This window comes from Teleopsis dalmanni, chromosome X (assembly GCF_002237135.1).
Source record: "Teleopsis dalmanni isolate 2A chromosome X, ASM223713v2, whole genome shotgun sequence".
NCBI classification, from domain to species: Eukaryota; Metazoa; Arthropoda; class Insecta; order Diptera; family Diopsidae; genus Teleopsis; species Teleopsis dalmanni.
The window spans coordinates 21,165,402-21,190,590 of record NC_051848.1 but is presented as its reverse complement, the minus strand read 5'-3'; the positions used below and the strand labels follow the sequence as shown (position 1 = coordinate 21,190,590).

Here is a 25,189-nt window from a genome sequence, read left to right as displayed (position 1 = left end):
GTTAAACTTTTATTCGATTAGTTTAACAAACTGAGTAATATTTAACTCAACTATTCAATTTCACATTAACGCAGCACACAGCCTCAAGTCACTTTAACAAGTACGCCCACAATGCATTTAAGCTAATTAAAATAATTAATGAGGCAAACTTTTCAGGTAATTGATATTACCGTACATGCCCGCAATGAGCTAAGTGTTTATAACATTAGAAGAAGCACACATAAACGCAGAGCTTATACCCAATAACCAAACGTATTAACTACTTAATGAAACGCAGTTCAAATAAACAGCCGAGTCGGCTGTTTTTGTTGTACCCAAAAACGCCAGCCAACCATGCAGCATTTGCTGTAAGCGTTTTGCAACAAAACGCTTGCAGCAATATTTACTGATGTGCTGCCGTTTATGTATCTCACAACTCAATGAGATAAAATTAATGCGCATTTAATTATTAGTGCCTTGGCGCATAAGCCATAATTATCTAAATGATACGTCCAAGGGCATGATTATGATGTGACAGTACAAATGTGATAGTACATTTATGGAAATGTGACCAATGTGCAGTAAAAAGCAAAGTAATAGTTAATTACAACAATGCATTGCTTTGAGTTTACATAGCAGCTCGAATGATAACACAACCACAGCACCCTGTAACTAACTCCTCCCTCTACTACAATATCTATGCACGTTTCAGAATTACTGAACGTGTTGACTAACTACCGACTAATTGCCAGTTAAACTTTTAGTTGTTAATATTGGCAAATTCGCGCTAATAAAGGCAAAATAATTAGTAAATCAGCAAACAACTGAGCTTACCTACTCGAATTTTGAGTGACTACGATTCCCTATAATTTTGACACTAAACTGTGTCTATAAAATAGAATAGGTTTTTTGCTGAACGATTTATCTCGAATTTATAGATTTTCGAGGACTTATGTTGTAGAGTATACACATCAGTCATCGACTTCGGCAATGCCGTTTTATTTGATTTTAATTTGATAAGCAATAAATTATCCTTATTTTATGTCGATGGCGAAGTTTTGCTATTATTAGTTGATTTTGTATGTTTTTCAATTATTATTCGTCACAACTGCATTTCCGAGAAGTTTCTAATTTTCCGTATTGATCAAACTTTCAATGAGAATACAGCATTTCCAGTGTATTTTTGTTATATGGATTGTACCGTGTAAAAATGGATGCTATCGCATTTAGTTGAGAACTTCATAGGTTGTTCTTAAAATTTTCTATAAAAAGTAAAATTTTTCGAAACTTGGGCTACAACGTGACTGCAGCCTATGTCGATAAGTGGATAACTTCACTTTATCTTAATAGATGGAGAGAGAGATGAACACATGTAGACAGACTAAACTCATAATGCCGAAACCGAAACCGCGATAAAAGTGCTTAGCTATCCGCCGAGCAGCCTAAGCTGGCTGATCTCACTAATTACTGCATATGGAAACTTCAAGTATCACCTCAAAAAGATAACTCTTGTTGAGGAAAACACTTGCAGACTATGTCAGCGGTGCATATATTGTGCCAATGTCCAGCACTGGAAAGTGGAGAGAACACTGTCTTGGGACACCATTGGGTTGGTGATGACTTGGTAGACAACCTCAAGCTAAATGAGCTGCTTGCTTTAGCAAGAGATATAGTTATGCGAACGGAAGCCACTTCAGCTTTAACTCAATAACGACATCCGAGAATTGAAGGATGAAAAAGCAACCAAGTAGCTTCGTGGACTAATTCGGCTAATCGCAACGTCAAAACGTCCCACAATATATATATTTAACAAATTCGGTTTTTAAATCCAATAAAACATTAAGGTGCACTTTCATAAAATAAAAGTTTTATATAAATATAAAATATATGTAATGTTTTATATTATGTTGAAGCAAGTTGAGTCAGTGCACTTGAGCACTTTTATTCTCTATTAACTGCAAGGTTTCTTCATAATCTCTCTCTACGCTTTGACTGGATCATTGTTTATCACTTTATCAGACTATAATAATTGACCTCAGATCTGCATACCTCCTCGAAGAGCTTGTGACCATTCTGAGATTTGATGACGTGGTGTTGGTAAGCATGTCAGTTTTCGTAAATAATTTCAGGGCTCTATTCTTTATGTATTTTTCGATCTTGAGGTCTCTGAGGATGTCATTCTCTCTAATGTACCAAGGTACCTTAAAAAGTCTTCTCAGAGCCTGGTTTTGTACAATTTCTAGCTGGTGAATAGTAGTGTTTAAGGCTTTGCTAAACGTTACACATCTATATAGAAGTGACGGACGAATTATTTGATTATATATCAGTTTCCTGTTTTTAGCATTGAGATTTTCATTTTTTAATAGCGGTTGGAATTGTGTTTTATATTTAACATAATATCAAATTATTTTCTATTTTAAATGAATTGATTAAAATAAATATATATGTATACAATATAAAATTATCATTGCATTATCAGCGCTATAACTTTTTTCGAATTAAAATTAGCTATAAAGCAAGATCGTCTGTTCTGGTTAGAAAAGATCTTAATTTTAATGTTTGAAGGGAACTTTCTGTATATAATATAAAAAACTGTGAGATTGTTGATGTAAATTTTTTTTGTTACCATCATTTTATTAGCTTTTAATTCTAGAATAAGAAGAGTGAAACAGAATTTTTTAAATCATTTTGGGGAAATTCTATTTTCTACTTCAATCCTATTTCAGTAATAGAGTTGTTCTAAGCACCCCGGTATTTTGTGTTTCAAAGGCAATGAAAATAATATTATTGAGTTCAAACTAAGCATATCAAATAGCCATAATTACGTAAAACTGTTGTTTCATTACCTGTCCTGCTGGTGCAACAGGAGGAAGTTTTCAAATTTTAATCTAATATTTATGTTGGATAATACATTTTAAAGTTTTTTAATTACTTTAACCAAAAAGCTATTTAGTTTGTGTACTCATTTGTTTGAGTGTTGCAATCGTTTCTGAATAAACTCTTGTTTATTATTGTTTAAACTTTCCTCTTTGGTTTTCTGATGGTTTCATGGAAGCGTTTCATATTTCAATTTTCTACATCCTTACATTAATATTTTTCTCTTTTTAAATTTTGCTATATTTTTATCTTGAATAAAACATCTTATTTGTATTTTCCTTCATAAGATGATTTGAGTTTCCCAACTTTTCCTTTGTCCACGCACAAGCAAGAAGCTGAATTCGAAGGAAGGAACTTCAAACGGCAACAACAAAATACCAAAAAAATACCAAAAAAACAACATAATTTTTCCTCCTATTTCTTATATAAATAAATGCAAATAGCATAAAATATTTGCGATTAAATTTTCCTTTTGAAAAATGATACAATATTTTTTACTCATTCGTTGCTATTCATATTCCTTGAGCGGTAGTGGAAGGTTTATTGGTTGCTGATTGCCGATTGTTGGTTACTGGTTGTTGGTTGTTGGTTCCTTGTTCCAGGTTCCTAGTTCCCGGTCCCTGATTCCTTCCTAAATCTTCCTTCCTTGCTTCTTTACCATTTTACCTCGTAAACGCTTTTTGTTTTGATTCTTAAGTTATTAATCACAAATAAACAGTAAGACACAGGGCAAAATACGAAACACAAAATATACAAATGGCAGATATATATCGAGAGTGAATAGCAACGAAGGCAGATAGATTATGTTATCATAAAATCAAATGAAATTAAATCAAAAATTTCCCCCAATGTACTGAACACATTACACACTCGTTATCGAAGGCGTTATTTACATATTTCGTTTGAGTTGGCAAAACCGTTAGTACTTGTAGATACAAGATACAAATCTCCCTTGCTCATAATAAATGTAATCACTTGTCATGTTTTACAAGTCAATACAGTTTCCCATTGAATATAATAATGAATATACCATACATACATACATATATCATAATCTTTATTTTTTAATTAAATCCGTTTTGTGTGATTTAGTATGCTAACTTCAGAAATTCAGTTAAATTGATTAGCTTAGAATTACAGATAAATCGAATAAAGATATTTTTATAAGATTAAAGTAATGTATGCTGAATCAGATTACTGGCTGTACAGAAAAGTATTGAATAAGCAAGATAATTTTAATTTTTAAACATTTACAAACATTTAAATGTTTATGAGCTTAATTATAAATAATAATAATTAATAAATAATAATAATTAATAATATATACCAATATTATAATATATATAAACCAAAGACAACTTATGTTTAGCTATCGAATGTTAACTACAAAATCGACAAACTTCAGCTTTTTCACAATCATAGTTCATTTTACCAACACCTGAAGCTATTGGCTCCATTTGTGGTTCAACGTAACTTTTTACAAAGGGCACGGATTAAAACAGAAATCCGGCTTATCACTATTTATAAAACTATCATGAAAAATGTACCATCAATAATCTTTACAACGCATATGAACTTAAAATCTTTATTATTTACAGAGTCTTAGATATGGTTATTTAAAAGCTAGTTAAAATAATATAAATTCTTAAATTCTTCTTAAAACTTCTTAACCACATGTCAGCCATATTAGAGATGATGAGATTAAAAGCAATCCCGTTTGTAAAAGACACATCACGTCCTCTATGTCCGATGACAGTATTGCATTATTAATTGCTGCTTAATATGAATTAGCGAAAACGGCATTTAAAAGTGCCTAAAGCAAATACTACTTAACCCATTTTAGCCCAATGGGTATTTGAATACCCAAGAAACTAAGTGAAAGATCTCACGATAAATTATTTTTTTCATTAAAGGGGAAGGATGAATCTATTTAGTTTTTGTTTATCTAATTAATTTTGATTTTCACAAGTTGAAACCACCGTTTTTTTTTTGGGTCGGAAAATGCTTATAAAAAGTGCTGCCAAATATTGGAAAATGAGAAAAAATGAGGACCCCTCACCCTTATTAAGCAGTTTGAATGTGTCTTTCTATGCAATTGATAGAAAAATTATCACATGATTGATAAAATTGATAGAAAAATTATCACATGAACGCCTGTCGAGTATTTTGACTACTATATCATGCTATATCTCAGGAATATTTCAAGATATCAAAAAAATTTTTGTTTCTTTCAACTTCTTTCTAAAATCGTACAACACGAAGCTCTGTGAATCGCAGGACTTTGTCAAATCGGTTTGGTGCTTAGTCAATCACATTTGATAAGTGTTCAACAAAAATTCTTGCAAAGTAAGTGATTGCTTTGCTTTGGCTAGTTGAAGGAATATGTTAACTAAATAGTATATCTTTGACATTTTCTCGGATTGTTTAACGTTAAGTACACAATATCTATGGAAACCTATGAGAACGGAATAGGATGTGTCTATTTTAGTCCATCAAGGTTTCTTGCAAGAATTTTGGTTTAAAAATGGCGAATAATTTTTATTTACATAAAGCACAAGAGTATCTGTTGTGCAGTTACTGCAATTAATGAACCATCTTTGAAGCTCATTTTTCCAATTATAAATTCTAGATAATTATGACATAAAATGTTTATCACTATAAGTGGTCTACAACAATTTAACTGAAACTAAGGGCTGAACACAAGTGTAGAATAAATTAGTAAATTTAAATTTACTTCAAATAAAATTGAATTTTTCACCAAATCAAGTGTTGTCAGGTTCCATTATTTATTTGATAGTCTTAAAGTTATTTTTAAATGGTACACATTTCAAGAATTTTTTAAAATTTATTTACTTACATCACATAAATTCCACAAATTTTATTACTTGTCGAGTAGTACCAGGCATGTATTGTATGATTCTGCCTTTATGTAAATGCGTATTACAGAAACTTAACCTTGTTTTGATAAATGTGCTTCAGGTATACAAAAGAATACAGCAAAAGAAATATGCTACCGAAATTATGCAGAAACAGAGTTAACAGAGAGGACTGGACATGCTCCTGCTAAGTATCCTTTTGGTACTCGGATTGCGCTACGGTCATGCAAACATATTTTTACATGAATTTCCTTGTAAGCAAACACAAGGAAACGTGGTAAATTACTCAAGCGCCCGCATAAATAGAAGAAAAATAATATGAAAAAAGAAAAATAAAATAAGAGAAGAAAAATAAAATATAAGAAGAAAAATAAAATAAGAGAAGAGAAGGGAACAAAAAAATAAAAATAAAAATCAAAGCATTAAAAAAGAATAAAATAAAATCAAATAATATAAAAATGAAATGATAAAAAGTAAGGAACCTAACGAAAGGACAACCACAAAGGAACCATGTCTCCATAAATTAAATTCAGACCAGCAGAAAAGTAAAGAATTGCAGGAAATGGCAAAAAAGAAAGTGAATTTGACTTAAATGACTATGAGAAGTGCTCAATTTGCAGTTAAATTGGCGTATGTACCAAAGTGACTGGCGTACCCGTTCCTTTAGCGATTCTTTTACAATTTGGTACACTTTTTATTTTGTGGCAGTCAATTGTGGTCAGATTGTGGCTGTAGCAGGAGCAATTCAGAAGCAGGAGCAGCAGGAGCAATAGCAGCAGCAACAGCAACAGCAACAGCAACAGTCAAAGGAGTAGCAATGCCAAAAATAACAGCAACAAACAACGTGTCTGCAAAGCGTAGACACCATGAGCTGATAAAGATTAACTTAAGCAATGGATAACATTGAGGGCAACTATTGCCGCAGCCACATCCTGTGCAATGCCCGTAGGTAATAACAGCAGGAGCAAATATAAAAGGAAACCAACAAAGCGTAGTTTGGCGAAGGTAGCAATGGCAACAGTTTGAGCAATTTAAAATGTTTCAGTGAGTTTATAAATCTTGTTGAGTTGGAAAATCCAATAAAATATATAAAATATATGCCAAATATTTTCAAAGAACAGGCGCAAGGAAGGAGTTTACCAAAAGTAGTTTAATATTTTTTTCTTTTCCTAACTTAACTCAGCTATATCAATACAAATGTAAGCATAAAAATGCATTGAATCGAATATATTTGTAAATCGAATTTTAAGTGATTTTGCTGTGCTTGGTAGGTAGGACCGCTTTCTGTGGAACGATAGCGGGACGATAGCGGATGAACTACTATCTTTACACCAAAAAATAATAGCTTAAATTTATTTACTTGATTTTGTTTTCTTTATTATGGGCGATTCTTTATATTTTCATTTCTTAGTTGAACATTTCGTTTACTTGGAAATTGATTTTAATCCATTCAGAAATTTTTTTAACCATCTTTTATGTGATTCAAAGAAATTGTAAAAGCATTTAATTTTCTTCAAATTTTTGAACTTAATTGGACTGATTCTTCAAACTAGAGTTTAATATTTATAAAAGTCATTGAATATATTATGAGTATATTAACCTTTGTTACTAAATTTTTTGTTAACTGAAATCTAATAATTTCACATATTAGGCTTCTAGAATACTTACAGTCTAATCGGATAAAGTGGAGTGATCTCTTCAGCAAAGAACAAATACTGATAGCATTTAAAGATACTCAAAAATACAATTATGTACCATATATATATATATATAACTAAAACTATTTGTTATAAATAAGCAGAACATAAACGGAAAGTAGTCTGTGAGCTGTGATAAGTAAACCTACTAATTAGGAGTAACACTAAAATAGTAAAATTTGTGGAAGGGTGTCATTAGGCACCTACGCAGAATATTAGGTGTTCGTTTTAATCTAAAATGCTTAATAATCATGGAAGAAAATTAACTTAAAACTACTAAAGTAGTTATTAAAAAAATTGTCTCGTAAGATCAAAATATTTTACTATGAAAGTCTCGACATTAATGAGCTTAGATACAACCCAAATTTAAATCTTCCAAAACTGCTCTCCCTTATTAAATTTCTTTTTGTGTAAAAGATATTTGACTTTTGTTGGGGTTTCAATTTGTAAAGTATTTATGATAGAATATCAACTTAACTTAACTTAGAAATCAGGCATCGTTTCAACGTTTGGACTTTACTGATTCCTAACAAATTAACAAATTAAGCTACCTACCATCCTATGGTCCAATGCCATCTCGGCTTGGACTATCTTTTGGTATCCCCTGCATTGTGTGTCTACTAGCTCTCGAAGAAAGGACACCTGAATACCTGTTCTGGTCAGAACTAGGCTTAAGTTTCTCGAGACCCCCTTCTTTAACACACTCAGCGATATTTCCATCATTAGTATTGGACAGACTTTCGCCTTTATAAAGGCTTCTGGCTAGTTCTAGATTGAACTTTTTTTTCTCCCCATTATTACGAAGATTTGTGGAATCAAAATGGCTTTTTTACCTAATTAACGAGAAGTCATTCTCAATAAACCACAACTTATCAACTGAGTAGAAATTCTAAATAAAGAACAAAGTTTTCGATTCAGTGATGAATTTCGAAGTTCTAACACAAATAAATGATTTTGAGTTTATAGGTGTTTTGGAGACATTCATTTTAATTGCCAAGACTATTATTGCTATATAACTATAATATATTCGTGACTATAATGTATTCGCGATTATGATTTATTAGGGACTATAATTTGATATGGATTAAGGATATAGTATTACCGACTATATGTTGTTCGTGATAATATATAATTTGCAATATATTCATATATACATCTAATTGCTCACTGACTTTTAATGAAGAGATTCTAAACAATGTGTAAGAACTGTTGAAAATTTCTTTTAGTATTCTAATTAAATAATTCGGATAAGTGACACAAGATTTAAAATCGTGTAAAATATTTGAATTTCCAAAGTTTATACATTCTAAGTGAATACAAGGAATTTCTTCATTTTTTTTTTTTGTGTAAGATAAGCGAAGTGAAATAAAGTTTCTAATTACTTCGCATTAAACTATAAGTTTCTTAACTTTGGTATTCTCCATCGTTTCTCCATCTCATCATTTCATTACTTTCGCACAATTTTTTTTAATATTGAACTCACACTAATCAACAGTAAGTATTAAAGTTTCTTGAACTAAGTACTGAGGGCAAACGCATTTCCGAACTAAAAAGTAATCTAACTTTTCTATGTTAACAAAAAGATAGAAAAATATATAATTTAAAAAAAATAGAAATTTCAAAGAAAAAATGGTAATCGGTGAATTTATAAAAATAAATTTAAAATTTTTTACATCAATATAATTTTCATTTCCCTCTCCATATCGATTTCGATTGCAGTTAAGTTTTCTTGAGTGCAGTTCAGAAAGTGGAAATCTTGAGGTTTGCAGTTGTCAACATTAATTTCGCTTTTAAAAAAGTGTTGGTCCACATAGCTACTCGCAACTCTAAAGTGGTTCAAAACTTTCTCTTTTGCAGTAGTTTGAAGTTTCTTAACAGCACAAAACAAATAATTCATGCACTTCTTAATATGAAAAGTTGCATTTATTTTTATCTTTATTGTATGATTAATGTATGAGTAAAATAATCTCTTATTTCATTATATTAACAATTATTTATATGTTACAATTTATTCAATAAACTCAGTTGTCGGTTATGTTTAATTAAGGACTCGTTGAATAGTGTTATCTATTCAAGCGACTATATCTTTTTTGTGTGAAATTATTTTTTTTTGATTTAAATCACAAAAATTTGTGGAAATAATAAAATTTCTGAATCCATTCACTCTAGCTCGATATGGCCACCTTTTGTCTTAACTGTGGCTTTCAAACGGTTAAAAAATTACTTGCATGCGTCACGAATGTGATCTTCCGGTATTTTAGCCATTTCCTGAACAATGGCTTTCTTCAGCGCATCCATACTGGTATATATGTTTTAGTTCTCACCTTGCTTTTCAAAATGGCCCAGATAGAATAGTTCATCGGACTTGTATTGCAGCTTGGATGGAATGTAATGAGGATATTTGATTTTTATTTTTTACATAAAATTTTCGTTGAGAAGACATGATTTTGGGATGGCAAAAAAGCTAAGGGGCAGAAACAATTTGATTATATTGAATATTTCTCCATGCATGTGCTCGAGATATGTCTACAAATGCTACAAAGCAGTGTTCTTTTCGGTCAAATGCAGTATGTACTTTCTTCCAACAACTATGTGAACCTGCTTAATCATAGAATGTTGTCTAGTATTTCTTATTGATGCAGGAAATTGGTTCCGTGTTTGTAGGTGTTTCGAAACATTTTTTGATTAAATGCAATTTATGCTTTAATTCCAAATGCATATCAAAATATCACAATTAATTAAGGTTATTAATTAGAAATTACGATTACGTTTACACTGTCCTCGTTTAATATGAGTTCTCGTTTTAAGTTGATGTTGCCCAGTACTCACGTATTGTTGTTTAACCTTATGTTCTTTCTTAATATAAATAATTAAAAATATTTGTAAATTCTTAATTGCTTGGTTTTTGAAAATTGAACTTGGAAACTTGAAAATTTGCTTATTTCGAAAAGAGAAAATTGATTTATTTTATTATTCGAATACACTCTAATAAGTTTACAAAAGATTTTTAATGCTGCGGTATTTGTTGCTCTCGCGATAAAACCACGATATATTGTCGACAACGCTATTTTACGGCCAATTACAGTCAAAATGGAGGTTCCAGTGCTTAAAAATGGGTGGGTTTAAAACAATTTCAACGGGATAGGAACTGTGCCTGTTCCTTTGTTCGTTTCGAAGCTTTCAGCGTAAATTTTGCGGTTATTAAATTAGGCACTCAGCAGCATGTGTCGCCGGTGCAGAAATTTAAGAAAAAATTTTATTTTCAACTTTGTCCAAATAAGATTCCAAATTTTGTTTATCGTTACTAATAAATTTATATAAAAATTTGTAAATTGCTTTATAAGCATTAATACAATACGTTGATTGTTATATACAATATTGTTTTGAGACGTTAGACACTAAAGCTTACATAGTGCTAGTGAAGTTACTTCTTGTCGTAATGAATATTTTAGTTTTATTCATAAAATTGTTTTCAAAGCATTTGCAATCAATGGTTAAAGATATTATTAACTATTTATAATGAACCACCTCCCAGCTAGGAGGTAATTAGACTGATGGAGTATTGTAGGACGAAGAGGTTAGAAATGGGCATGGAATGCGATACGAAAGCACACAACATTATGTGGGATAGCAGTGATAGTAACAACGGAGAGGAATTCCCCCTTCGAGTTTGTTGAAAAGTACAATCTAATGATTGTAAACAGGGTATTAGAAAGTACCTTTGTTGACGAACGAAGGTCAGAAGTCGCTGATAGACTAACAATATCGGATCAACGGACCATACACTTTAAAATATTATGAATCAGTTGTTTGGTGGTGGGATGCCACCCAAAAGATAATAAAAGCAAAGTTAGATAGCGTCTAGCGAGTAGCCTTTGTTGAAATAACGGATGCTATGCGCACCACGCCAATACCGGCGTTAGAGATGATGCTAGGATTGCTTCCGTTGGATTTATATATAAAGAAAATGGCGATACTAACAACAATTCACTTGAACAATTCACTTTACTTGGTACAACTTCGGAAAATTGGTGGGTCATCAGGAAATTCTTGACCTCGTCCAGAGCACGATAAAGGAAACGCAGATGCTATTAGACCATGAGGAGAGTTTATGGGACAGAAGTGTCCTATAGAATATTGACAGTAAACGGCCTACTACATGATGAATCTGAAAAGAATGACATCTGCAGCTTTACCGATAGCTCCTTGTTAGATGACAAATCTTGAGCTGGAGTTTACTTGAAAGAGTTAAACCTAACGTGCCCTCTACATCTAGGAAAATATGTTACCGTCTATTAGGCGGAACTTATGGCGATAGAAGAAAAGGAGACAGCAGCACATATATTGTACTAATATCCAGCACTGGCAAGTAAGAGGATGATTGCCTTTTAACAGCATTGGGTTGGTGATGACTTGGCAGACAACGACAAGCTAAATGAGCTGCTTGCAGTAGCAAGAAATGTAGTTATGCGAATGGAATTCACTTTAACTTTAACTCAATAACGACAACCGAGAATAGATGGACGAAAAAGGACCGAAATCGTTTCGTGCTCTACTTCGGCTAATCTTTCACCTTAGTGCGAATAATTGGTGCCATGTGAACACCCTAACTGTATGATTTTAATTTAATATCTTCATAATTACTACAAAATATGAAAAACATATTTTCGGTAAAATTAATTAAAAATTAATTTAATTTGAAAAAAAAAAATGCTCAATATAATAGATTGAATTTTATTTAATTACATAAAATCAAAAGCCAGCATATTACCCACTCACTACAATCTCTCATGCTCCATATTTTTCAACTTGTTTTTCTTTGCAAGTGAAAATGAAACCACATATAGTCCTTAACGCACTTACGGCACTGAATGACTTATATATTATGCACTTTGTGGAACAAGAATATGCATTCAGTTTTGTTTTATTTTATTCGGAATATTTTTAACATCTTTTTACTTTTATTCCATAAAACTTGATGTAACATGATACCAAACGTCCGGTTATGGAAAATTGAATATTTTTAAAATTCATACATTTAACAGAAAAGTACTTAAGATTACAACTTTACTTATATGAACAAATTTATATATATATATACATATATATATATATATTAATAATAGATATATTATAAAATATATATATATATATATATAATATATATATGTGTGTATAAATATGTTCGAATTTATGAATGCATAAATATATTAACAGTAAGTGGAGGCGGAGCGGGTTTCTACAAATATGCCAAAGTAAGTGAATTTAAAATGTTCTATAACAGTATTGATGATATATACTCCTAGTACATATACGCCCCGATGCACAAGTGCACAAAGAAGTATGCTATCTACAGTTAAAGTTGCATTGCTTTGTAGTAGCTTCCAGATGCAATCATAACAACATAAACAACAAGAACAACAAGAACAACAAGAACTGAAGCAAAATATTAATCTACAAAATTGTACGCAAACCTACTTGCATGGCTGAGCCGTAACAAGTACATTGTGACCGAAAGGTTTTCGGAGGTTCTCATTTAAAATTCGCGCGCTGTATATTTTTCGATATTTAGTTTATGTAGTTTGGCAGCACTGTCCTTAATTACTATGCCAAAAATGAGCGCGATCTGTCAGACAGTTCGTTTACGGCAGCTGTTGAAACCAGTTCACCTCAGTAGTGCGTTGCGAAAAAAACAATGGAAAAAAATATTGAACAAAGAGTTTGCATCAAATTTTGTTTTTCGAACGAAATTTCGTGTGCAGAATCGTTGCGAATGCTACAAAAGGCTTATGGGGAATCAGTTTTATCGAAAACTCAAGTTTATGAGTGGTACAAAGCCTTTCAGGACTGTCGTACGACCGTCGAAGACATGCCGCGTTCTGGACGACCTTCGACCTCTACCACCGACGAAAACATTGAAAAGGCAAAGGAAATCGTGTTCAAAAATCCTCATGTGAGTGTTAGAGAGATAGCACGAGAGCTAGGCATCGGTCGTGAGATGGCTCGTTTGATTTTGGTGGACAATTTGTGTATGCGACGTGTCAACGCCCGGCTTGTTCCGATTCACCTCAATTTGTTCAACATTATCAACGATTTTAAGGCCAAACATTCAATAAATACCATCGAACAGCCACCGTATTCACCTGATCTTGCACCGTGTGACTTTTTCCTGTTTCCCAACCTCAAATTACCACTCAGAGGAACGCGTTTTGAATCCATAGAAGACGTAAAACAGAATTCGCAGAGGGAACTCAAAGCCATACCGGAAAGCGCCTATAAAAAAGGTTTTGATGATGGAAAAACGTTGGCAATTTGTTATCGCTCTAATGGAGCATATTTTGAAGGAGATAAAATAAATATTGATGAAGATTAAGAATTTTGCGTTTTATTTATTTATGACCGGAAACTTTTCGGTCACAATGTAAGTCGAGATATTTGAATTTAAAGCTGAGTATCTTACACAATTAAATTTTAAGCAGATGAGAAGCAATATCAAAGCTTGATAAGGAGTGTAATTACATAGAAGTACATGTGCAAGTGTGTGACCCACACAGGACCATATAGAAAAGTATCAAACATTAATCCCATAAAAATTGCAAGCATTGCATTAAATCGAAGAACTTTTCCATTGAGAGTGGGGGATTGCAAATGAAATGCACATAATTTTTACTATACTCGTATTTTTACAACTTGATAATGAACTGAAGTAGTACTTTTGTGCACTTATTTATATACTCGCACAATTGCTTTTATATACTCTTCCACTCTTCCACTCTTCTTCCGTAAAATCATGCTTCGAGATGCTATAATAAAAATTATACTGAGTCGACAACAATTGTATTTTTGTAGGCCATGAACGTTATGACCTCATAAAAAATTAGGCCATAAAGTATTATCTTGATCAGGAATTACTCGTTCCCACCTTACGAGGAAACACTTGAGGAATTTTTTGAGATTTCTTGCGCATGATATGGAATTGTTTAGACCACACAAATTGTGAGCGAGTAAAACCGAATTGTTGCATAAAAACGTATTTATGTTGCAATTGGTGTGCAATAAATCTGGTATAATTTTCAGTTGTGTGCCATAAAAGCCGTAAAGTACGCTATAAAAAGCGGCCTGAAAATAAAATTAAAACCCCATAAAATCAGCAATAACAAATGGCATTCCCAATGTGTTGTGCAGAAGTGCCAACATTTCCGGCAAATTAAATTTTGAATACATCAAAAGGAGGTGAAATTTAAAATCAATTTGTATTTTATTTTATAAGACCGGATGTAGGTGAGAGTTGATTAAGGCTTTGCCTTTTAATGAGCATTGATTGCAGTTTTAATCATCAAAATGTAAGTAAAATTTAAAATCAATTTGTGTTTTATTTCATAAGACCGGATGTAGGTGTGAGTTGATTAAGACTTTGTTTTGTAAACAGAATCAATAGTTGTTTTAATAACAAATAATGACTGGATGTATGTGAGTATGTGGTAAGGATTTGCTTTATAAAAGACATCAATCACTCTTTTAATCAATTTTATTTTTATTTCTAATGGAATTGTATGAAATGTGATTCGTAAAATATTAAAATTTTAACAAATAAATATTTTTTTAGAAAAAATATTAACTTTATTTTTATTTCTAATGGAATTGTATGAAATATGATTCGTAATAAATTAAAATTTTAACAAATAAATATTTTTTTTAGAAAAAATATTAATATTTATAACTTTTTATTTGAGTGTGAACCCTAAAAAAAACAAATAACAGTCTAAAAGATCAAATGCTACTTGCAAATATTGATTGAATAATTGAATATGCTTACAAATTTCATTATAGGTCTGTTGTTCCACGAGCTACTCGTAGTAAAATTCAAGTAAACTCAAGTAAAATACAAGTAAAGTACAACCTGAAAGTGCAACACAAATAAAATACCAGTTTACGCTCTTTACACAGATTTTCATGGAACAGCTTTGTGTAAACTCTGCTGTTTCTTGAAGAAAAGAAAAAGAAATAGAAGTTGAAAAATAAGAGCGCGAAATTTTAAAAATCAAAGAAAGTTTTATAATTATAAGTGAAAATATTTTTATATACTATTTATTTTAATAAAGTGAGTTAGAATTCTGTTTTCAGTTAGAGTTAGAATGAGTTAGGATTCATAAAATTATATTTTATGTTATTATTACAGACATAATGAAGACAAGACATAATGCAATTGCAAAACGGTAAAAAGTTGTATTCACACATTGTAAATCGCAATTCTTTAATGCATTTTTTAATAGATAATGAATTTTTCGGAAAGTGTTCCATTACTAAGAGCACTTAGTAGTTAGTAGAGACCGATGGGCTAACTAGTAAACCGGGTGAGGAAAGTGATCAAGCACCATTGTGTAGCATTAGCCTTTTTGTTTTTGTACTGTGTGATATTTTTACCTCATTACATAAAATTTTGATTATTATTTGTAAAATTCAGAAAATTTTACACACAATTTATCGAGTAACTCTCAGTTTCTTTTCTTTATCTTCTTTGATTTTGGTTTGATTGTTCACCACAATAATATTTTTTGCGATATTACACAAAGATGCACAATTATTCAAAATTTCCTCTCAGTTTCTTTTCTTTAACTTTTTTGGTGGTGAGATCACATGTTATAAACGCAAAGGAGCGCAATATCTTTAAAGCTTTTTACCGATCATCCAACACCATTTGATACACTTTTCAGTTGTTTTTATAAGTAGTGGTGTAAGTGGTTTCCGGCTTCTCAGAATGGCTTTTATTAATTAAACTGATACAGTCACTTTGTAACGATTGCATATGATAATGCCGAGTTCCAGTGAATTCGGTTTAATTTATAACTTTGATAATTGAAGCATTTATCGATGTTTTCCGAATTGCAGTCGGCCAATAAAAAAAATTATTATTAAAAATAATTATAATAATTTTATTTTTTTATTAGCTAATTGGTCAAATAATGACTAATTATCCCGTAAAAAAACAAAATTATAAGTTAAAGTATTTTTTAAATTTTATCTTATTCATTTAATATAAGAAACATAAAATTCATATCTATATTATACGATGTACTTAAACGTTTTTATATTAAAGCTCAAAAGCATCCCCTCTCCTGTGATTTATAAAAATATAATCATATATTATTAGAAGTGATGCTTAAAATGTAGTTAATTTAAAATTAATTCTTAATAAATATGCAATGAATTTTTCGAGATAAGAACTTTTGAATTTATACACTTAAATTCTTATTTATATTATAAATTTCGAAATTAATAAAAACAAAAACTTTTCAATGTCAGCTGACGAATTTTTTCTTCAACTTTCACCTACACAACCTTTTCAATTTACATTTATAAACGAAATCCTTTTATGCCAGTAAGTCTAAAGGACTCACTGAACGGTTGCATTATTTATTTTTTTGGCCGCTTGCTAAATAGATAACTGAGGAAAGTGGGCGTGGCATGGCAGCTGAGCATACTGGCACTTGTGTACTCGACTAACTTTTGTTGTCTATGCTTTGTCACGTTATAAAAAAGTTTCTTAATCGCTTCTGTGGATATTTTGTCCTGGCATTGTTCACTACGACGTTTTCGTTGTCGTTGTCGTTGTCCTTTTTATTTAATTTTATTGTATTTTATTTTATTTCATATTTCTGTAATCACCTTACTTAAACGAACACTCCGAGCAATGCCATTGTTTACCTTCAAACTTAGATGACCAAGTTTAAAGTCTCTGCAAGCGACTTATTTATATGCTAAGCGTATAATGGTTGCCTTTTTGCCTCAGTTTACTAAGCTTGCACTTCTGAGCAAAATCCCCTTGACTCCATTGTACTCCATACTCTGCACTCTGTACTCTGTATTCTGTATTCTGTAATAGGGATTTAGCTATTCTCAAAATTCGAAACGGCATTATTTGCAAATTTTTCTTAAGATTTAAATAAAATTTGTTCACTAGAAAATCTTAAATTTGCATTCATTGGAATAGAAATAAAGTAGCTTTTCTTGGTATAATAAGCATACAAATCACTGCACCTGTATGTCTTCCAGTAGTTCTAAAAAAAAAAAACACAAAATAAAATGTAAAATATATCTAAACGTGATAGCATATGAATATATAGTTAACAATATTAATATTATTAAAATTATTATTTTTAGATCATAAAAATTTGAAAACTACTAGTATTTCATACTGCACAAATTAATCTTTATTACTATAACTACTATGTTATCAAACTACGTTACAAGTTTCTTATGATAAGAAGACTAGAGAAATCCGTCTTTACCCATTTCACACCAAAAACTTATATGGCATTTACTCTGGCCTCAAATGGTTCATTTTGGTCAAAAATCCAAAATGAGAAGCAAATAACTCATTTTTGCATACAAAATCTCAAGCGCAAATGAGAGCCATTAGATCTCATTCTGTATAAATGAGTTCTAACGAGGTTAGAATGATTTCCAAATATGTTCAAAATGCAAATGAATACATTGAACATACCCTAAATAAAAGCTTTTCATGGCATTTTGACAGTTTGAGAAAGCGGTTTTTGACATATTTACAAAAAAAAAAGGTAAACGAATGATTGGACCTCTTTTTGAAGCTTCTACTTACAAAAAATAAATTAATCGAAGCTAAAAACAAGTCTTCAGTTTATATTGTAAGGTTTGAACATCCATCTAACATTTTTTTGACACAAAAATTAAATCAACAGACAAGTTGAAAAATCAGCTGTTTGAAATGAGAACAAATGAATTACAACGAATGTAAACACTTTCAAATGACTCATTTGAAATGAGCCATTTAAGGCCAGTGTAAATGCTATATTATGATAAGTAGAAAAAGTTTCTCTCATGCTAAGAAAACTAGTGAAATCCACTTTTACCTATTTCACACCACAAACTTACGCTAAGAAGAAGAAGTTTCTCTCATGTTAAGAAGACTAAAAAAGAATCCCGCTTTACTCAATTCGTACGGCGACTTAAAGTAAATGTAAATGTTTAAAATTAAATAATCTTAAAAAAAGAAAACAAAATTAATGTTAGAAGTCTTCTTGATTCTTCTTCTTCTTGAGTTAGTGCTATTATGCACTTTTACCTCTGCCCCACACTAGGCTAAAAAAAACATATCATTTATTTGTCTTTTAGTTGATGACGGACCTTAAATCAGTATATCTTCCTGAGAGTCCAGAAGTGGACTTGAGGATTGTTAGGGTGCGGTTAATTAGCGTATCAACTTTAGTGAATAATTTTAGAGCTCTGTCTCTGATATATTTTTTCACTGAGTCAATCCTAAGATCTCTATGTATGTCTGTTGATCTAATATACCATGGAATATAATAATATATAATATGTATTTTGACATGAAATTCTTTGACATGAAATGCCATGAATAAAAAAATCATGTGAGCTTTGTATAGAAACAGTCAAATTAAATAAAATAAAAATTAGCTTTGATTGTATCGAAATTTAAATCAATTTTGTATAGAATTTTGGCTTGATCTATTCGCAAAAACTACGTCCTATTAATAGATGAAATATAGATAAGTGACGTACAAATAAGCCGCGACGAATAAAAAATTCTCGGTTTTTGCTCAAAGCTACTTGTGAAATTTTAAGAAAATCCTTAAGAAAATTGTTCATGCATTTATTGAATGCACTTTAGTTTGCATTCCGTCAAGTAAGCACAAGGTTTATTAGTTTTGACATTGTCAAATTAATACTCATCGGTGTATTAATTATTTAAGGTGAATGTTACAAACAATGACTTTTAATACTATCGAATTTATGCTTTTCAGGTCAATTAACTAATACTAAGTTAAGGCGTGTGGAGACTTTAGTAACCGTTAGAGCTACTTTGTGTTTCATTAATTGCGATCCGGAGACAATTTGGAATATACTCTTATATTGTCTAATGATTCTGTTCAGATGTTTAAAGAAGCTATAACTGGATGCTAATACAAACGTCTACCTACTTCTAGACCTAAATACAAAAAGTAAACAGTGAGAGGAAGAAAACGTACTAATAGCATATTTGCTTTTTATTGATCTACAAATTAGCGGCAGATTCAGTTACGGTTTCCATAGAAAGTTACTTGCGGTAAGTGCAGATATATTATGAAAGTTGTTTTATTATTACAAAGTACCATGGTACCTAGAAAAGTCTTCTCAGTTCTCATCTTCTCTGGCTTTGTACAATTTCTAGCTGGCGAATAATAGTGTTTATGGTTTTGCTAAACGTTACACATCTATATAGAAGTGACGGACGAATTATTATATTTGGTCATATATTAGCTTCATAATTTCAATACACACATTTGGATTTGATTTGAATAGGATGTGTTGTTGATATAAGTATTTTTTGAAGAGATGTTAACTTTTAAAAGCTCTCAATTATCCTGTTATGTTTGATGTGCTTGAAATAGAAATCTTAGTTACAGTAAAAGCCTTCGATATTACCGGAAGTAACTTACACATAGCTATTTTCGCAAATTGTGAGGTATTTTAAAAGCTATATTTGTTGTCACAAAGGGAGAATTAGTTGTTTAAATCAAAAATGATGCTAATGCTTAAACGCACATGTTCCCAATAGATTGAGGAGTTCGGTAAGCTGGATAGAAATAATCGGTGGCTATAAATGTCAATTAACAAAATTTATGCAAGATTTTTGCAATAAAACCAGATGCCATTATAGTGTCCAAATGGTGATGTTCAACAAAAATTTTATTACAATTCTTTTTTTCTAAAGAGAATTTCGAGGTTTATCCTAATTGGGTTCAATACTTGAATTTTTATGGATGATTGCAAAGTTCATTGAGATATTAGTGCAGTTATATATTTAGGAAGATTGCTAATTCGGCTAACCTTTCCTAAATGGAAGTGTTTACAATTTATATGGTATGTAAGAAACTAGCCACAGACCATACATTGCGGAATAATAATAGATATCTATAATTAAATATCCAGTCAGCTACATCCTTCTACTAAGTACAATAAAGTAAGGAGCCATAACCGTACAATGCGAATGGCAAAAGGCTTTTCTGATTTGTATCCCGGGATATCAGATTGTGAACAGAGACATAATATAGATTCTACCAATGATTGGTAGAAATACAAGTCAAATGAAAGTATCTGAGTTTCATATAGTTTCTTTTTTCATTTTGCTCATTATAAGTACGATGTTTTTATATAAATTACCTATGTACATATGTATATCACTACTTTAGGTTAAGTCACTTTACTTCAGTTTTTGGTTAAGAAACTCATTTGATTTAATTTATCTAGAAAATGTTTAAAAATAATAATCTTTAATTATAAAACTGATAACCTGTTGATATCCGTCATTGAGTTTTTAATAACCAACGGAAATGATCACATTTTCACTGGAAGCTGAAGTGTTTTTTTATAAAAAAAAAGTAATCTGTTTGATTTCAATTTCTGAAAATTTACTACAAAGCAATATCATGCTCTGCACGATGTATGAATTAATGAGTAAATTCAATGGATGTGATGTTGGTTTATTTATTTTATAATGGCATAGTTACCACACTGAGTACTGCTGTGCAGCCTGAAATGTTTGCCATTCGAAAGATAATACTTTATTTGATTTCCTCCCGTTATTGGTTCACTTACATGCATACAGCCATAAGGGCAAAAAGTGTAATGTGAAATTTTTAATGGCTCGAAATTTTCAGCAAATATTACACATTTATTTATTAAACAATAAATTTTTTATGGAAATCGATTTGTGTGCTGATATCGCACTTTATATATTTATTTACAACAGCATATAGCCATATTGATATATACTATACATATTTCTATATTTAAGTATCTTTAAATGTTTCCAATGCGATTAACTATGGCGGATTCAATTGTCGTTAAGGTAGCCAAGAGGGCAGTAGCTCTCTTATATGTAAGAGAATATATAAATTTTTGCTTCAATTTAAAGTTCTGATTTGTATTTGTAAAAAGTGCTTTTTATATCCGAGTATTGATGGAAAGTTCTATAAGAGTCACACCCACATTTCACTCACGGCTCTCTTATATATAAGAGAATATATAAATTTTTGCTTCAATTTAAAGTTCTGATTTGTATTTGTAAAAAGTGTTTTTTATATCCGAGTATTGATGGAAAGTTCTATAAGAGTCACACCCACGTTTTTGAATATTATTATTTAAATTCTAAGTTTTTTTTTGGCAAAAATTTAACTTCGCGTTATAGAGAAGTTCAACTTTTACTTTACAGCTTCTCATTCAAAAGAAGTCATCATATTTTTACTATTGGCTTTTAAAAAGGTAGTACCTATGACTAAAAGTTTCAATTGCTCGTTATAATTAGTGGCTTATGCCTCTAATAACCGACTACTTATTGTCTAAATACCAACACCTGACTGGTGGTGAAAATCTGTTACCACGAAGGTCAGTGCTTCGGTTGTCTTGGCCATTGACATTGGTTTCCTAAAGGAAGTGTCGTAGTGGTTGTGATTAAAATTCAAAGTTACGCGGGTAGAATGATTGTATTCATTTACAATCATTCGATGTGGAGTTACATTTTCCAACCTAGTGCTGTTGACCCAAAGATCAGCAGAGGTGTTAGATACGACTCATTATTCAACAAGGAGGAAGTTATGCTCAAATACATAACTTCAACTGGTACCGGCAGAGTTCCTCGTAGTTTTAATGGAAGGTTCCGATGCGTGTGTGAAGAACACTGTCGTGTTGAGCCTTCACAGCAAGCATCTAGGTAAATTTCTAGACATTTATGTCTTAAAATTAATAAACAAAAATAAACTGTACAGTAACAAATAAATTTTATTAAAAAATACTGCGCTAGCAGTATATTAAATAAAGTCCAAACTGTATTCACTGTTTAATTATTAATATAATAATTTTAGTGTTCTGGTTATTGTAGTTTACATAGATTTAGTGAACTTTGCGTTATTAATTTTTGTATGTGAGACTCACCTACTATGAAACTAGAATACTGAAGACAAAGTATATCGAATTTATGACGAGATTTTGGGGAAAATAGGTGGGCTATATGCAGTTCATCAACACAGCACCATCTCTTAAATCCATTATGGAACTTGAATTCTTGAACAATAAAATCATTATTATTATCCATCACTCACCTGATTTGGCTCTGTGCGACTTCTGGTTTTTTAGGCAAATTCTTTCGATACCAAATATGTTAAAAGACAAAAAATATGTGACACCCTACAGCACTGAAGCAATACAAGGGAACTAAATATTTAGAATCCTTTCTTTAATGCACCACAAATAACATATATTATAACATTAAATTAATTGTGAAATATTAAGTTCATTTTTATTTTTTAATTTCATTTAAAAACTTAATAATAAAAATTTAAGAAAATAAAGATAAAGTCTTTGAACTAAATAATTTAATTACGTATTTTCGTAAACTATAAGATTTACTAATTGCCACAATTGTTGTTATATTGAATTTAAATATTTTTATTGTTTTATTATTTCATAAATTCAAAATACCATTAAATATGAATTTAATTATTTTAGTCAAAAGCAAACGAAGCATATGAAGTGTTTACATAAGTCTTACAGTATCCTTCCCTTCCCTTGACGCAGTAAGGCCGGAAATAATTTGCACATTTGCGCAATATGCAATTATATAGATATTCTACAATACTATGTATAGTACTGTTATAAGTCAACATTAAAATTAATTAAAATATTTTTAATTTGATTTATTTCCCTTTAATTATTTATGTTTTATAGCTTCATTTTCAATCTGTTTGTCATTAAAAACTTAATTATGAATGAAAGCACCAGAAAAATAGATTTAAAATAAAAATATTATTTTAAAAATATATTAATATTCATTAAAAATGAATTTTGCTTTAATTTAAAATTTACAAAATGCTGTATTAAATAATTTTTATAATAAAAATTTAAGAATGAACTTAAGCGATAGAAAGAATTATAAGCATCGAAAACTTCAGAGATAAGATATAGCAGAGCAAGATAAAGAGCTGCTAACAATAAATATTTCTTCTATTAAAAAAAATAACATAATAAAAAAGAAATCAGGGCCCTATGAATTCTATTATTCATTTCAAAACCAATCATTCACAACACTTAGTGGATCCAAGCTATATACAATGGTTATAACGAAGGGCAATAGTTGTCTCCGAAAGTACGTGCTGATTTTCGTATTAACCAAACCTGTATGCTTTAAGTTCTCTTGCAAATAAAACATAATCCTGACGCTACGAAGTACAATGATTTGTTGTAAACTGCAATGAGAATGAAGGCTTTTAGTAGCTGGAGACACATCGATTATGACTACTTAATAAGATAACATTTTTTTAAACGATAAATTTAATATTGCAATAGTCTAATTAATCGATTTTTATATCTTTTTCTATCAATTAAGATTTATGAGGCGTGACATAAACCTTCTATTTTCTGTATAACTAAAAAAATATAATTAACAAATTAAATTTATTTAAATTTAACTATATATATATTTGCTTTCAGGTTTTAAAAAATTTGTTCCAGGATATTTAGAAGTTCTTCCACCATTTTTATAATTTTCAAAAAAGTATGCAAAAGTTTTTAAAATTTCTCACTTCAGTTTTAAAATTTTTCTTTTTTAAGTACAAACTGTTGATTTAAAATGGACAAAGACCGGTATTCAAGTGAGGAGGATCAACCCGAGGAGAAGCCTAGTACTTCCCAAGGTCAAACCAAGCGTATTGAAATTCGTAAGGTAAGAAATGTGAATACTAGACCCTCTCTTAATTCATTAATGCTAAACAATATCTATTATTTCAGTTGATGCCAGTAGCTGGGTGGTCCTATGGTAAGATCTTAAAATGACAATTATTTTCAATTAATGTTTCCAATTTTTTTCTTTCTTAAAAGAATTGGAATTAGATATCTGTGCAATATGCCGCAATGAAAATACAGAGCGTTGTATTCAATGCCAAGCGGCTCGGAGTGAGGAGGAGTGTGCTACTATACAAGGCAACTGTAAACATATATTTCACAAGCATTGTATAGCACGTTGGTTGGCACATAGAAATGTTTGTCCATTAGATAATCAGGACTGGACATATGCTTCTGATGCACCTCCCTGCTGATTTCTATCTTTATTTTTCTGTGGCGTTTTTCACGAACAACAATTCTTAAGATTTACTACATGCATTCATTTATCACAACATCTTAAATTTTAAAATGTGTCTATTTACAATACACACTATTATTTTGAATAAACGGAACATTTGAGATATTGTTCTACTCAGCGATAATTATATTTAATTTCATTGGATATATTCATGAAATCAAACAGTTTAATGTGTAAGTAGCTAAAAAAAGCTGTTAGTGTAAGAATTTCTTAAAGATGGATATACCGTAGTATCTTTTCACATGAAGGTCTTGAAGACATCTCTTTATGACAATAAAATCTTATTGTACTCGCTCGCATTTTAAGTCACCTCCTTTTAAGTGGATCAGGTCTTTGCTGGTGATTGGTGTGCATTTTTCACAAGATTTTTCACATGAAAATTAAATTTTTTTTCATATCTTTTTATTTTACTTTTTGATTTGTTAAGATTTTCATCAATCGTTTGGATCGTCAGCCAATATCGTTATGACGTCCGCACATATTAGTGGCTATTAAAGTTGTTAATATAAAAACCTCATTCTACCATATAAACGGGAAGTCAATAAACATACAAAGCATCTATAAATAAAACAAAAAAGTGGTGACAG

General features: G+C 30.7%; 1 protein-coding gene across 2 annotated transcripts; it reads left to right on the top strand.

The window, feature by feature from the left end:
• The first annotated feature begins 18,871 nt into the window (after positions 1–18,871).
• On the top strand, positions 18,872–24,726 carry LOC119689574 (RING-box protein 1A-like). 2 transcript variants are annotated; one of them, XM_038104431.1, is made up of 6 exons: positions 18,872–19,112; positions 19,231–19,532; positions 23,954–24,017; positions 24,074–24,185; positions 24,251–24,278; positions 24,341–24,726. In XM_038104431.1, the coding sequence occupies exons 4-6, from the start codon at positions 24,093–24,095 to the stop codon at positions 24,556–24,558; spliced, it is 339 nt and encodes a 112-aa protein (XP_037960359.1). In that variant the 5' UTR covers positions 18,872–19,112; positions 19,231–19,532; positions 23,954–24,017; positions 24,074–24,092; the 3' UTR covers positions 24,559–24,726. The 2 variants fall into 2 exon arrangements, with proteins under 2 accessions (XP_037960359.1, XP_037960360.1); XM_038104432.1 differs by lacking the exon at positions 23,954–24,017 and having other exon boundaries at positions 18,873–19,112.
• Positions 24,727–25,189: the final 463 nt, after the last annotated feature.